We start from the raw sequence: 16,980 nt of genomic DNA on the forward strand, positions 1-16,980 counted from the left end.
ATAAGGGAACGCTGGAATTCAGCTACACTTTACAACAAATGGACCCACAGATATTTACAGACTATTTCATCCAGTAGCAGTGGAGTACACATTCTTCTCAAGTACACATGAAACATTCTCCAGGACAGATGTTAAACCACAAAACAAGTCTTAATAAATTTAAGGTTAAAATCACACAAAGCATCTTTCATACAACAGTATGAAACTAGAAATCAATTACAAGAAGAAAGCTGGAAAATGCATGCATATGTGAAGATTAAATAACATGCTACTGAATAATCAATGGATCAAAGAAATCAAAAGAGAAATTACAAAACTATCTTGAGACCAATGAAAATGGAAACACATCAACCAAAATTATGGGATACAGCCACAGCAGGTCTAAGAGGATAGTTGATAGTGATAACACCTACATTTAAAAAAAAAAAGAAAGAAAGATCTCCCCACCAAATCCCTAAATTTACATGAAAATGTATTCAACATCAGTAAACATTAGGGAAATGTGAATCAAAACCACAATGAAATATCACCACAAACCTGTTACAAAGACAAGAGAGAGCAAGTGCTGACGAGCATGCAGAAAAAGGGAATCCTCCTGCACTGTCGGTGGGAACGTAAACTGGTGCAGCCACTATGGAAACCAGTATTGAGGCTCCTCAAGAAGTTAAAAACAGATACCATAGGATCCAGCAATCTGGACATAGTTCACTTCTGGAACTATAACCAGCGGAGACAGAACCATGGCCTTGAAGAGGTATCTATATTTTCATATTCCTTGCAGCATTATTCACAATAGCCAAAGTATGGAAACAACTGAAGTGTCTATCTGTGGATGAATGGATCAAGAAAATGTGGTGTACATATACAATGTAGTATCACTCTCTATTAAAAACGAAGGAAATTCTGTCATTTATAACAACATGAATGAACCTGGAGGACATTATGCTATGTGAAATAGGCCAGGCAGAAAAGGACAAAATACTGCATGATACCACTTACACATGGAATCTTTAAAAAAAAAGGTAACTCAGAAACAGAAGGTAGAAAAGTGATTGCTGGGAGCTAGACATGGGGAGAATAAAGGTTGGAAAGGGATACAAACGTTCAGCTGTAAGATGAATATGGAGTTAGGATCCAAAGTATAATATGGTAACTACAGTTGGTAACACTGTATTGTATAACTGAAATTTGCTTAAAGTGGAATGTAAATTTTTAAAAATCACTTCAAGAGACGCCTGGATGATGCAGTTGGTTAAGTGCCTGACTCTCGGTTTCAGCTCAGGTCGTAATCTCAGGGTCCTGCAATGAAGCCCCGCGGCAGGCTCCGTGCTCAGCATGGAGTCCACTTGGGATTCTCTCTCCCTCTCTCTCTGCACCCCGGACTGTGCCCACAAGCGCACTCTCACTTTCTCACTCTCTCTCTCTCTCTCAAATAAATAAACAAATCTTTAAAACAAACAAACAAATAAATAAATAAAAATCATTTAAAGAAGGCACATGATAATAGTAATAAAACAAAATTTGAGGGGTACATTATAACATCCATCTGTGATTTTTTAAGACATAACTCTTAGAAAATTAGAAATGAACAGGAAATTTCCTTAACCTGATAAAGTGGACTCAAAAACCTTCAGCCAGGGGCACCTGTTGGCTCAGTCGATTGGGCACCTGCCTTCGACTCAGGTCGTCATGATCTCAGTGTCTTGTGGTAGGCTACATGCTGAGCGTGGAGCCTGCTGGAGATTCTCTCTCTCCCTCTCTCTCTGCCTCATTCCCATCCCTCCAAACACACACATGTTCTCTCTCATTAAAAAATAAAAAATAAAAAAGTACTTCTGTCTGCTGGACCTTTCAATTAGAAAATATATTAAAAAAAGATAAAAATTCAAAATGGGATCATAAACTATATGTAAGAATAAATTAACAAAATATGTAAAATATATGTGTAGAAAATTGTAAACATTTAAAGCCATTAAAATAGGGGTCCATGGGTGACTCAGTCAGTTAGGGCTCTGACTCTTGGGTTTGGCTCAGGTCATGATTTCAGGATCCTGCGATCGAGCTCTGTATCGGGCTCCATGCTCAGGGGGCGTCTCCTTGAGGATTCTCTCTCTCTCTCACTCCCCCTTTCCTCCCTTCCCCAGCTCATGTGTGCTCTCTCTCTCCCTCAAATAAATAAAGCTTAAAATCTATTAAAATAGACTAATAGAGAAATATACAATTTATGGAAGAAATAAACCAATCTAGTAAAATTTCTAATTCTACTTAATCTACAAAAACAATGCAAATATGATAAAATAACAACAGAATTTTAGTAAAACCTGATTCTGAAATTGAAATAGAAGAGCAAATAAGAATGGCTAAGACAATTTTAAAGAGTGTGGGAAAAAGAAAAAAGAGTAGAGTATGGGAGGGAATGTTATCACTGTATAAGAGTTCAAGGTTTATGTTCTCAGAGTAATTAAAATGGAGTAACTGTCAATAGCTCTATTTAATGTGATCATAAGCTATTTGGATTTTATTTGTGCTCTTCTGTAATTTTCCAATTTTTCTACAGTAAGTATATACTAGTTTTATAATAAAAACGAAGTTAAACAATAGATACTTCAAAAAGTTTTCTCACTAGATAATGTCAGTATCCAGAGTTCACCCTCCAAGGACCCTGCATAGGTTCATTTTAACATACGCTCTCTATTCCAGTGGTAGAAAAAAAGTATTTCTCTCCTGGATTGGCCTAGAACAAAAGTGGCAGTGACCAATAACAAACTGTTTAAATAATTCAACTATAATATAACTTAACAGTTTCTGGTTACATTTAACCCTACCCTAACATATTAATCTAATTCCGTTTATGTAGAATCTGCAATGCTATCATTCACAGCAATCTTCTTGTTCCTTGCTCTACAAAATATCTAGGTTGTTGGAGGTAACTTTATAGGCAGATATAAAAATCTGACATATTTTCATTGAACAATACATCATGAATTGTATCTGACAATTTGCAAACTGAATTCATCTTTCAACTTAAATAGTCTTCGTTAAAACTAATACCCATCTTCCTTATTAAGTATCATAAGTTATGGTTACTTTAGATTGTAGTAGAACATTTTTTATAATTAATCTTCCAAAAAACTTTTTAAAGAAGACAAATTTCTTTTAAAAGAAAACAAATTTGTTTTCTAAATAGAATAATTTTTCTTATCAAGGAAAAGATGTTTTCATTCACTTGCTATGCACAGAAATTTTAGCTTCTTTCTATATAGCTCCTTAATTCACTTTTTTATTCCATTTTAAAGTATATATAACTAGTAATATCTTAAGTTATTTTTTACCAACCTTACAAACAAAATGACCAAGCTGCAATCCCTCACTTTGGCAATATGTAAAACTGAATTTAGAATTATACGATTCAGCTACACTTTAAAATTCCTCCTGCACAAGACTGATTGAACCTAGCTCTCCCTTTCTACCAAAATGCAAAATTCAAGCTCCTGGGTAAACTGGAAGGTTATTTTAATGGAACTTCATTCAAATTTTTAAAATAAGCAATGTTCCATTAAAAAAACAAACCTAATCAACATGTAGCTCATTCCCTCTTGGAATAATCACAAGATTATTTAGCATTCCATTTGTCTTCTTTTAAGATTAGTTTCCAGCAAATAAAAGTACAAAAATACTGTCATTTTAACATTGCAGTTTTATTATCTACACTCTAAGGCATTCCTATTTGAAGATTAATCCCCATTCCTACTAATATTTTAAATGTTGATTTATAACAACAAACAACCGAAAGATAAATGAAGGAGATTTTCAAGAACCTTATAGGAAAGCTTTTCCACTCACGTTTAAAAATATAACTTACTTAAAAATATAACTTTAGGGGTAAATAATCTGTTTTCCACTGAAGGGACATTATAAATACTGTGTATATTCAGCAAGAAAAGACCGTGTTTTCTAAAATGTGTTGGAAAAATAACACCCCAAAAGTATTTCATAAATTTCATTTTAAACAAAACTATGAAGTCAAGCAAAAGAAGAGATGCTACTCATCTTTATATAAATAAATAATTTTATAGAATGACTTCCAATAAACGAAATGGTAAACATTTAATGACTATCACTAACATTAAGAGTTGGCTTCAAAGCAAAAAAATAAAAAAATAAAAAATTTAAAAAAATATATATATAAAACTTAAGAACATTATATATACATAATTCAAGAACATTCTAAATTACTATAGAAAATAGTAAGAACTTTTTCCTAATAATTTTATGTGCAAATTAAATTGTACTTGACAAAGCAGTGGTACCTGAAAATATGATCATATATTTTTTTAAAAACCAGCTATTGATAGCAGGAATCTTTAATGGAGGCAGGAACATTTTAAAAATCAATAATAAAATAAGTCTTCAAGAAACTGTCATATTTTTTCCTTACTTGTAATACTTGCTCAATTAGCTTATCATCACCCATTCACCAACTTGCATGCCCATGAATCAGATCCCTCGTGTCTTTGATCCTCCCAAACAAAGTTGATTCATATAACGACTGTGTTCTCAGCAAAAGAGGTTCAAAACTACACAAGGGTGAAGTAAAAGTGAGGGAAGGCCTCCAATAATTTCTTCCCTTTCATTCCCAACCCACCTGAATCCCCTGCTAACTTTACTTGGTTCTTTGATAATGCCATTAAATAGTCGAAAAGACTGTCTTCTCCATATATGCATCTAGCTTGGCACAATATAAAAATCTGGATGAAGTCATATATCTGACATAAATGTGTATATGCGCCTACCAAAAGAAACCTAACAGGAATGTTCATTGCAGCACTATTACTAACATCCCCAAGGTAGGAACTGACAATAGAATGGATAAATACTTTGTGGTATGTTCACTTTGAAATATTATTCAACAAATGAGAATAAACTACAATGCTATGTAACAATACGGTCTCACAAACCTAAAGTCTGAGCAAGAGAAGCTCATTCCTGTCCAACTGCATCCAGAGTACTGGAGGATGAGCTGCGTGAAGAGGCTGGGAGAATGGCAGACGGGACTCTCGTGGGGCATTCACAGGACTCAGGTCCTAGTCACTGCATCATGGACTCCACCAAGAAGCCTTCCCATGAGCCACTGGGAAGACCCTATGCACAGGCCAGCTCCTGCGTGAGCGCCCGGTGGCAGCAACCAAAGCAAGCTTGAGCAAATGGCTAATGAGAGAGCATAAAAAGCCAGTCTAAATCTGAGGGCCAGGATGAGCCCACAGACGTGGGTATTAGCGCCATTTCTGTAAAAACAGCAGAGTCTGTGGGCTCTTGGCCAGATATCTTGCAGGATCAAAAAAAAAAAAAGGGGGGGGGGCGCCCAGGTGGCTCAGTTGGTTGAGCAGCTGCCTTCGGCTCGGGTCATGATTCCAGGGTCCTGGGATCGAGCCCCACATCGGGCTCCCTGCTCAGCAGATAGCCTGCTTCTCTCTCTCCCCCTCTCCCTGCCACTCTGCTTACTTGTGCTCTCTCTCTAGCTCTCTGTCAAATAAACAAATAAAATATTAAAAAAAAAAAAAAAGGCACACAAGCTTAAGAATCCCACCACAAGAGGGAAGAAGCAGCATGAAGCAGGTATACTCTACAAAGGCTGAGAAAGCCTCCGAATAACTAGCAGGGCTGAAGGAAGGTATTTCTCTCCTGAAGGCAATTAGTAAAGACCCTTGGTAGGAGACTGCTATGTCAAATGTGAAGATGGCAACGCGGAACTTCAAGGAATGTGAAAAATCAAGGAAACATGACGCCACCAGGGGATCACAATCATCTAGCACCTGGCCTGAAAGACATGGAGATCTGCAATGTACATGATAAATACAAAATACATTTTTAAAGGAAACTCTGAAACACCAAAAGACAATTCAGTGCAATCAAGAAAATAGCATATAAACAAAATAAGAAGTTTAACAAAGAGACAGAAATTATTAAAAAAAGAACCAAATAGAAATTCTGGAGTTGAAGAATACAAGGAGTGAGACGATGAATGCAACAGAGAGAAAGAGAAAGAACCGACATCATCCAGAGCAATATGGATCAGGCTGAAAAAATCTATGAGACAGAAGACCGGAAGAGAGGAACTTTGACATTACCCAGTTGGAGGAAAAGAAAAAAAAATGAAAAAGGATAAATAAAGCCTACATGAACTATCAAAAGAACCAATTGGCGAATTACTGAAGTTTCAGACAAAGGGAGAAGAGAGTAGGAAGTTTATTTAAAGAAATGATGGCTGAGGGGCACCTGGGTGGCTTAGTCGTTACGCGGCTGTCTTCAGCTCAGGTTATGAACACTGGGTCCTGGGATCGAGCCCTGCATCAGGCTCTCTGCTTAGCGGGGAGCCTGCTTCTCCCTCTCCCATTCCCCCTGCTTGTGTTCCCTGCTTGTGTTCCCTCTCTCACTGTCTCTCTCTCTCTCCCTCTGTGCCAAATAAATAACTAAAATCTTTTAATGGAAAACAGTACGGAGAACCCTCAAAAAATTAAAAACAGAACCACCATATGCTCCAGCAATACTACATGTGGGAATATACACAAAGGAAATGAAAACACCAACTCAAAAATGTATCTCTACCCCCATGTTCATAGTTGCCTTATTTACAATAGCCAGGGCATGGAAACAACCTAAGTGTCCATCGACAGACAGATGGATAGAGAAGCTGTGATATGTATAACATACACACACACACACACACACACACACACACACACAGTGAATATTACTCAGCCATAAAAAGACGGAAATCCTGTCATCTGCAACAACATGAAGTGGCCTTGAGGGCATCATGCTAAGTAAAATAAGTCAGACTGAGAAAGACAAATACTGCGTGATATCCTTTATATAACGAATCTTTTAAAAAGCCCAATTCACAGAAAACTAGTAAAACGGTGAAAACCAGGACTAGAAGGGAAGGGACAAGGGGGAGATGTTTGTTAAAGAGTACAAAACTTCCAGTTACTAGTTGATTAAGTTCTTGGGATCGAATATACACAGCATGGTGATTAGAGTTAACCATACTGTATTATACCCTTGAAAGTGGCTAAGAAAGTAGATCTTAATTGTTCTCACCACAAAAAAGAAATGGTAATTTTGCAAGCTGACAAAGGTGTTAGCTAAGGCTACAGTGATCATCATTTCATAATATAAAAGTATATCCAATCAACACACTGTATGCCTTAAGCTTAATGTTCTATGTCAATTATACCTTAATAAAGCTGGCAACAAATTTTAATAATAAAAAGTAAACATCTTTAAATGTGTTTCTCCTGAGATTATGAGATAAAATTTTCAAGTGAAGTCCTTTTACTTCATGTTTCCACTTCCTCAGCCATCTATGCTACTCCTACACAGAATAAAAATATAAAGCAGGGGAGCTTTTCCGTCAGTGTTATCTCTCGGAATTTATCTGTGAAAGTTCATTCTGACTCTGAATTTTTAAAAAGGCACTGAGATGAAGCTGAAGAGTTCCAGAGAAGCTGCCTTTATATCCTGCCACAGCCTCACTGCCTTCAGTCTGCTGCCTTTCACATGGACTGTTACTGGGTCTTCGTCTCCCTTACGTTCCTGTTTCCAATTTCTTGTTACTCATACGTTTGATATTCTCACTCCTGCCAGGATAATCTCCCTAAAATACAGGTCAGGCATGAGATTCACCTACCTTGAAATATTAGGATATTTAGGTGTTAGGAAAGGCAGCCTCATACATGCAGTCTTTTGAGCCCCCCTCCCCCAACTCAGCCACGTAAGAACGGGCCTGGGGCTTGGAACACTTCTCAACAGAGAAAGACCCCCCAGAGCCTGTGCTGGGCTTATCACCTTGTTGGGGAGTATTTCTCCCTGTTTCAGGTTAAAGGATGCTCTTTTGTCTTTGCTTGAAGTGTGTGCATCATCTGGCACCTGGCCAAACCCACTGTTAGATCTGTCCTCTACAGGAGAGGACAGAGTCTTTCTACTGCAGCATAGGAGAACTAGGCAAATTGCCTTGGGACAGCCATCAGGAGAGAGCCATGGTCCATGGTGGACTGGGCCCACTCCTGAAGCTAATCTTGCTCTATCTCTTCTCTATGTAAGTAAAGCGTTGTTCCATTCAATGCTTGATTGTGTTGTGCTCCTGATGACTCCAATACTAAGACACAGTAGGCAGAAATGTTTGGACTCCTGTTCCTGGTGGTTGGCACTGTGATGATCTCCGCTATACTCCATGTAGTTGGAGCCCTCCCTAGGGACTGGGAACCAGTGCATTGTGCTTTATACTCTTGGGATTAATAACCAGTGCATGTAATTTGCTCTGACATTAGGAATAAAAATATGTGTATTACAATCAGATTCAAGTTTATAAAATAAGATTCATAAATTAAAAGTGAAAAATGAATCTATGTATTAAATGTGAATTCCCATAAGAAAACTTAAAGCATGTCAAAAATGTCAAAATAATTTCTCATGGTGAATACCTTTTACTTTCATTAAGAATATCCTAATTGGGGGCACCTGGGTGGCTCAGTGGGTTAAAGCCTCTGCCTTCGGCTCAGGTCATGAACTCAGGGTCCTGGGATCAAGTCCCGAATCAGGTTCTCTGCTCAGCAGGAAGCCTGCCTCCCCCTCTCTCTGCCTGCCTCTCTGCCTACTTGTGATCTTTCTCTGTCAAATAAATAAATAAAATCTTAAAAAAAAAAAGAATATCCTAATTGTACATTTATTAGAAAGCTGTATTTCCTATTCTCTATTCCATAGGCTTCCTAATGGCCTATCTTAAAATCTTGTAGCACAGTATCCCTTCATTCTAGGTGACAAAAATTCTCACCTATAAAAAAACGTATTCTCACCTAGCCTTTTATTATATGAAATACAAGAAAGTTTTCTTTTTTCCCCAATCAAAACCCCAAATAATTAGACTTCAGATTTCCAGAGGCTATCCGGATTTATCGCCTGCTCTAGCCCATGCTGACAAAGAGATTTAGGTCACGTTGAAAGGGTGTCGAGACTGTGAGGAACTGTGGGACACATGTATTTTAGGACATGTAAAATATACATGAATTCTTTTTAAGTACCTTATTCTTGCCAAGCAGAGCCCCCCATTATTAATACCGCACAATTAATTCTTCCTTCTAAAATCTGTATTGGTTTCTTTTATCTTTTACTCTTAAGCTACAAACATAACATACATTCTTCGTATTGGAATAGAGAGGAACAGAGAGGAAAAAGGGAACGTCACTCCTACTCTAGCACCAAACACGGTCACTTACATCTATTTCCAGGCCGTTTTCAGCGCATCTGCAGGAGCATCCCCGTGCACGCGCATGTGCACACACCACACACACAATCTGCTTTCTCAATGTATCCTTCCAACAAAGTTGAAACATCAGAGAGTTAAATAACCAAGAAGCAACATATTAGGGCTACATTAGCTTAGATCTCCACAAAATGCTGAAATAAATCTCAGTATGAGGAGTTCAACTTTTACTAAAGGTCAAAATAAGAAGTGGTCCGTTAACATTGACCCCAAAATAATTGTCAAAGATCTTGTCCCTTATTACTTATTCCTTTTGGTCCGAAAAAAAATCAATTATGATAATTTCCTTCTAAAATCTGGTGCTGTAAGGGATCTTTTGGGGTGATGGAAATGTTCTAAAATTGAACCATGGTGATACTGTAAATTTACTAAAAAAACACTGAACTGTATGCTTAAAATGAGTAAATATTAGGGTGTGATAATTATACCTCAATAAAGCTGCTTGTTTAAAAAAAAAAAATGATGCCAGGGAAAGATTACTTCTTTGGAAGAACTTGTTTGCATCCTTTGATAAGGCAATGAGAAACAAAATATTAAGAGCTCATATACCTATGGAACAGACACTGTTCTAAATGCTTATACTAACTTGTCCAAGCCTCTCAACAATTTTAGGAGGAAGATCTTATTACTGTCCTCATTTTACAGATGTAAAGACTGCATCGCACAGAAGTTAAGCACCACATCCAAGGTCACACATCTAGTAAGCTGAGCAGGAATTCGGATCTGTGACACCTGGGTCCAGAGTCCATGCTCTTAACCTATGCTAATGCCTCCCAAAACCATATCAAAGAGCTCAGGCCAGGGCAAATTTAGAATTTAAATACAGAAATAATTTTATTTCTGGTACAATAATATGTCCCTCTCTACATGACTATGTTATATTTTAATTTTATGTTAATATTTGTTTATATTATAAAAGTCATTTCAGTCTGTTTTAAAAATAGATTTTTACTTTTCTTATAATTCATTCACTCTAGGTATTATAAATCCATTATATACCATTATTATAAATATATGAACTATTTACTTGCTGAAAGAAACTCTACTAGAAGTTACTACTATTTCTCCAGAAGAAAACAATACTGACTTAGATTCTGCATACACGCAGAGAAAAACATCACACAAAGGATGAATGTGACACAGTCTGAAAATCTGAGTTGACAGAAACTGGTCAAGCAAAGCCGACTGAGCAGCAAAGACACTTAGGAGGTGCTCAGGCAACTGCACTTCCAAAGGATATCATGGGCAGAGGTGGTTAAGCAGACTGATGCTGGGTTTCCTATAAATTACCAACCTGAACTCTTGAAATCATGCCTGAAACACTTATTTTTCCTTTCAATACAAAATTTCTACTTCTACAAACAGTGCAGCAATCCCAACAATAGTTTAATGGAAGGCAAAAGAACTATTTTATACTAAGTTAGTAAAATGAAATCAACAATATCTGATGTTATCAACTAAAGCAGGAAAAACACATCTAACTTCCAGAACACCACCCAGTGGTCTGTGTGGACAGTGCCCTCCATCTTGGGGGCACTAATACCTAGTGAGCCATACTACGGTACTAACAAATAGTGTATTATGCAACACAAAGCCTGCACAGCTATGCACAGTGGCCACAGCCGAGCCCTTGCTTGCTCTGTCCCGTACTGTGTACTCAATGCCAACAAAGATCCTAGGAGAAAATAGGTGTTGGGAGGAATTCATAAACATATTTGATTAAAATCAGATATAAGGCACTGGATGGTTACAGGAGAAGTATACATAAAGCAAGTGATGCCCCAAAGAGTTTTGCATTCTTCATACAGAATCACATGGTTTGTACAAAAGTGCAGGGATATAAAATCCATACCTCATTCTGTGTGAAACGTCAAACCTAGAACATACAACTTCCTACGTATTTCAATTTTCACATTACATACCTTAATAGTCAAAATACTAAGCACACATGTTTAATACAGAAGAACCAACTTGTGCTATTTAAGTAACACAAATTTATTATGACTAATGTCTCTCAAAAAAAGAGCTGTAGAATGGCAGAAAAAAAGACCTTAACAAATGGGAAGGCCTCTCATCTTCTTACATAAAAAGACAACACTAAAAGGTATCAATTCTTCCTTTGTTGAACTATACATGTTCAGTAGTATTAACAAAAAGCCTAATTTTTTTAACTAGACAGATAATTATAAAAACCAGAAAGCCCATGTATGTGTATATATACATATGTACACATATATACATGCTACACACACAAATACACATATATGTATATGTTATACACACATGTATATATTATATGTTATACACACATGTATATATACATGCTATACATGCATATATGGGTATATATACATATATACATGCATATATATGTATATATATGCATGTGTGTGTGTGTGTGTGTGTAACATGAGGGTAGAAATAGTTGTAATATTTATAATTTGACAATGCAAAAAATAGTTAAAATGGATCAGAATAAATCTGTTTCAAGGCAGTTTTATATTTTACTGCAAAAGAAGAATTTGAAAGGTATCAATTAAAAAGATGACTTTGGAATGTTTCATTAAATACTTTAAAATAGACAATGTACAGGGGCACCTGGTTCAGCTGGTGACATGCCCAGCTCTTGGCTTTGGCTCAGGTCGTGATCTCAGGCTTGTGAGATCAATCCCTGTGTCAGTCTCCATGCTTAGTGCAGACTCTGCTTGAGATTCTCGCTCTCCCTCTCCCTCTGCCCATCCCCCACTTAAGCATATATATGTATGTGTGTGTGTGCATGCACACATGCCCTCTCTCTAAAATAAAAAATAAAATCTTAAAAGACAATGTATATAATAATCTCAGGACAATACTTCATTATTTTTATAGCACCAAAAACTTAAATATCAAATTTGTTAAATACGTGAATATTGAAAAAGAAATAAACCAAATCTATACTGTCTACCCCTATTGTCCATAGATTTTAACTTCTCAAAAAACAAAAACAAAAACTTATTCAGTGTTAGTTCTTCAAAGAGTTATACTGAATTACCTTATTATATGTGGTTATTTTCCATTCATTAGTCTACCAAGCTGCCCACATATTTCAATTACTTATCTTTGAAGAACAAAAAATGAACACATACAAATCATACCATTGATAGTTTCAGACAGCTTTCAGTTATTGGAGGTTATTAAAATTATTTGCTAGGATAAAAATAAAGTAGGAAGCAAAAACACTTGGGATGTGTGTAGAATAAAAACTCTAAGTAGTACAATGATATCAAACTAGTTTTATTTCTGAAGAACAGTAACAATAGACAAATGAGCTTTAAGGAGTTAGCGTTTACAGCGAATGCCGACCTCAAATCAGGGCTCCTGTTAAGAAACAAGAGGCTCTCAGGTATCAGCTTGACCCCTTAACTGAAGATTGAGTTGAATATATTTATCATGTGTTCACACGTGTATGAATTCCTACGTATGAACTCCTGTATTCCTGTTCTCTGCTGTCCTCTACCATACACTCAACACGTTTATCCTTATTAAGGATAAACCCTTAATAAGCGGACGAAAGGAGGGTTACATGAATGAATGCCACTACATTCTAAAGTGAGACTTTCCATTTTGTACGTATTAATTACAGAAAAGGTTTTGCTAATAATTAAGGCAAATTTCTATACCATATAGCTGTTTCTTAGAAAACATGGACTTGGCTTTGGACCCACTGGGTCTAACATGATTCTTAGATTCAAAAGCAGTAGCAGTCACCCTCTACCCTCCAGACTGTTTTCCTCTGGGGCTACAGCCAGCTCGTGCTGTTCACTCTAAAGTTCAGGGCACACAAGAACTTCCTCTGCTTCTCTCAGGCCCAGCTGCTCTTGCTACCCCAGGGGCTATCCTGTGAGGATCATACAGACTTTTAGTTGAAATGAAAACATTACCTACACAGGGAATGGGAGAAAAAGGCCTACGGGGGAATTTTAGTAAATAGCCTTTCAATCCCAAGTAAAATTTGGTATTTTGGTAAGGATCCTTAAAGCTTTAATGAGTGTTATGTGGCCCAGGGAATGCTAATGTTGTATACAGAAAACCAAGAGGCCTAAGGGTTCTTTCAAAATGTATCATGAACAATAAAAGATACTATACTGTTTTACACATAAACTCCCAATATCCCAATGAAAAAATCTTTCTGAATTTCCAATTGCACTTACTGTCAACAACTTGAGTATTTGGTCTCACAAATGCCTAACGTGGACTATACCAAATCATTAAGAATAGCATTCTGTCTTGAGCTGTATCTCTACACCTTCTACTTATTTTAGCATCATAGACACTTTAAGTACCAAACACAATCTATAGACACTTTAAGTACCAAACACTATTTGTTGGTGTACTGTTATTTAAAGGGGTTATCACTTCCATTAGGGGTATAAAATGCGAATCAATAAACCAATGGAAAAAGTATAAAGAAATTTAAAAAGAACAGAGACAAAGTAGAACAAAAGAGAAATGAGAAGTACTACAAATTGGATAGATGAACAAAGTTATTAATCAACATTGTAAGGAGGAAAAATGAATGAAGAATAAAGGGAGGGCATCCCTTCATGAAGGAAGCAAGAACACCCTCATTTGATCACTCACCAAATTAGAGTATAAAATACACTTATTAATCTTTAATGAATATTATGGTTCTCATCTGACTTTATCTAATTCATACATGGTGATGTGAACAAATAAGCACTAAGTCCTTGTGCAGATAAAAATTGATATTCATAATGTCTTAGTACATAAATTATTGTTAAGATGTCCTATACGATAACTCAGCTAATACATTTTCTTAACAAGCAAAACAAGGGAGAAGAAATGATTACATCATCTGCCAGGCAGAATCTGATACTAAGTTTGCTTGGTTCTGGGTGTTCTTTTTGGCCTTTCTGCAAGTTATTCTTGTTTGAAGGTTTGAGGGAGAAAGAAAAATCAAATTAGCTAACTCTCTGGGATGGGGGTAGCTAGATATAACACTCAAGTTAGCTTCCCTTCTTAAATCACTTTTTTGAGTCAGGTACCCTGTTCTTATCACTCTGTAATATAATTGCCAAAGTTTCTGAAAATCTTTCCAACCGATTCAAAGGTCCTCTGGGAAGAGACTATGCATTGCCTGACGCGTGGTGGAAACTCAGTATTTATTGACTAAATCGATGTTTTTCAGCTGAAAACTGAATGATAAAACCTACTGATAAGTAGGACCTAATCAACCTAGTAAATGAATGGAGAAGATAAATAAAATCTGACACTTTAATGTGTATATTTAAGTGTTATATCATGAGACAAAATCTTTTCCAAACAATGCCTATGTAATAGTCATTTTCAAATATAACTGGAATATTTCATTACCAAAATTTCTCAAAAAAAAATATACAGAAGAATTTCTAAATGTCCTAAGACCTAAATCTTGGTTTTTTTCTTTTTTTAATCTGCTTTCATTTAAGAGGAAGAAAGCATCTAAAACCACTAAGTTCTGTTTTCTTACATTCCTATCACTTAAAAACAGATGAACTGATTTTTTCCTTTGAAAAAAAAAATATGTGCTGGCTAGCAATAAAATTCAGAAAATGGAGATTCATGGTGGAAAACCAAACTAAACCACAGCAAGGCTCTTAGAAAAATATGTTTAATTCTAGTTACTTAATGTGGCTCACCGTCTAGAACAAGAGTATTTTGTAATTAAATACACTACAGTTTTACTCACTTCAGTGCCTCCTCAAATTTATGGATTTTCTTTTGAGCATCTTCTTTCTCTTTATCACGTTCACTCTGCAGGTCATGAATCTGCCACGACAACAACATGCAAAAGTTACCAGAAGACAAGCACTCAGAGGAGAAATGCAAAAATCGAACAGTCATCTTCAATCTATTTTTTTTTGAACATTGTGAACTTTTTTTTTTAATTAACATATAATGTATTATTAGCCCCACAGGTACAGGTCTATGAATCGCCAGGTTTACACACTTCACAGAACTCATTCAATATATTTTTAATGTAAAATTAGATTTAGATATTTCAAGACAGAGACTTGGTTAACCATAACCATTTACCACCCAACGATGTCAATACTATACTTCAGTACCAGTTGCCGGGCCGAAGTTAGTAATTGTTTGAGGCTACCTGTACGTGGATTTCCTGTAAAATAAGCTGTGTGTAAGAAATTCAAAAGGAGCAGTCACTTGTGAATTTTCCTGAACTTAAACAGTAGCCAAAGGAAAGGAATCTCACGAGATTCGGGAGAATACAGTAAATCATGTGTCTGTATTCCACAAACATACACAGGTTTCTCTTCCACTGCCGGCAGTGATTTGGAAACCCATTCACTGAGTTGGGGAGGCAGTCCCCCCACCATGAATATCTCTTCCCTAAATGTAGCATCCTTGGAGTCGGTGGGATGGCAGCATGAATAATGAGGGCTAAAGGAAGCTTCCTCCTCACAGAAAGCTCTTCACTGCAAATACAGAGAAGCATATCTAACCTGGATAACATATGGATCTGCAGGGAAAGGAGACGGAAAGGGAGCAGTGAAAGGGCAGCCGTGCTTCCACAAACAAGACAACGGAGGGGACGGAGCTCTGCTGGTGGGTGAGAAAATGCAAGTCACTTAGTGGGGCCACCCGCTGGCAACCCAGGTGAGAGTGACAGCATCAAGGTCAGGGGGATGGGAGAGGATGACAAGCATACAACCAACAATGCGCGCGCGCACACACACACACACACACACACACACACACATGCATTCACAAACCTTTCCAAACACTGACCCAGCGCTAGCCCAAAATGCCTGCACTTGGCTATTTATATTAGTCTGGATGGAGACGTCTCCAATTCAAAAATCTTATGACCTTTTCCATTGATGATTTTCTTGTGTTTTTCTCCATTGCTGGTTTAGTAAAATAAATACATAAATAAAATCAACTGTTTGTAGGCTGAAAGGGGAGAGAGAGGAGAAAGAAATCTTCCATTCTTCCATGAGTTTGTTCATGTTCTCATATTCCATGAGAATATCAAAAAGCTTCTACTGGCTGCTATGAGACCAAGAGGTGAGAAAAAAACTGGAGAGAGGAACATATAGGGTGATGGCAAGGGTAGGACCTCAGGAAAATAAAGACAGGGGACCCCTTCCCCCCATATCTTAAATGGTAAAAGTAAAATACCTCATAAATATCCACCTTATTAAAAAAAGAAAGAGCAACTAACCTGCTTTACCAATTTCTGCCACGATATTTATTTTACTTCATATGAGAAAAAAAAAAGTAAATTGTCCAGAATTTTACCAGGTCCTAGACTGAAATTATTGTCTTACTTATATTGGATCCCTGGTATGTACTATAGGCTTGGCACACAGTAGGCAAGCTAAATTGGAGTAGATGCATTAATAAAGCATCAGAAGCACCACCCCAACGCTGATCTGGTCTCTTTCATGTACAGAATCAAAGAAATTAAAGCCCAAAATTAAACTCAGAGATGACCCAATATGGGTATTTTGGAAACATGTTTGTTAGTTTTCAGTTTGGTTTCTTTTTAAAGTTTTATTTATCTGAGGGGTGGGAAATGCAGGGGGAGAGGGAGAAGCGGACTCCCCACTGAGCAGGGAGCCTGATGAGGGGCTTGATCCTGGGACTCTGAGAGC

At 36.9% G+C, this 16,980-nt stretch overlaps 1 protein-coding gene across 7 annotated transcripts in view; it reads right to left on the minus strand.

Moving 5' to 3' along the window:
- CEP112 (centrosomal protein 112) overlaps nucleotides 1-16,980 on the minus strand; it is a 461,470-nt gene that overhangs the window by 329,655 nt on the left and 114,835 nt on the right. For all 7 annotated transcript variants that reach the window (XR_009400487.1, XM_059380609.1, XM_059380606.1 and 4 more), the window contains one exon: nucleotides 15,051-15,130. Coding sequence is in view for 6 of the 7 variants with exons in the window: in XM_059380609.1 (XP_059236592.1) it covers nucleotides 15,051-15,130 (80 nt within the window). In the remaining variant the exon portion in view is untranslated. The remainder of the gene's footprint in view (nucleotides 1-15,050; nucleotides 15,131-16,980) is intronic.

Source organism: Mustela nigripes, chromosome 16, assembly GCF_022355385.1.
Source record: "Mustela nigripes isolate SB6536 chromosome 16, MUSNIG.SB6536, whole genome shotgun sequence".
NCBI lineage: Eukaryota > Metazoa > Chordata > Mammalia > Carnivora > Mustelidae > Mustela > Mustela nigripes.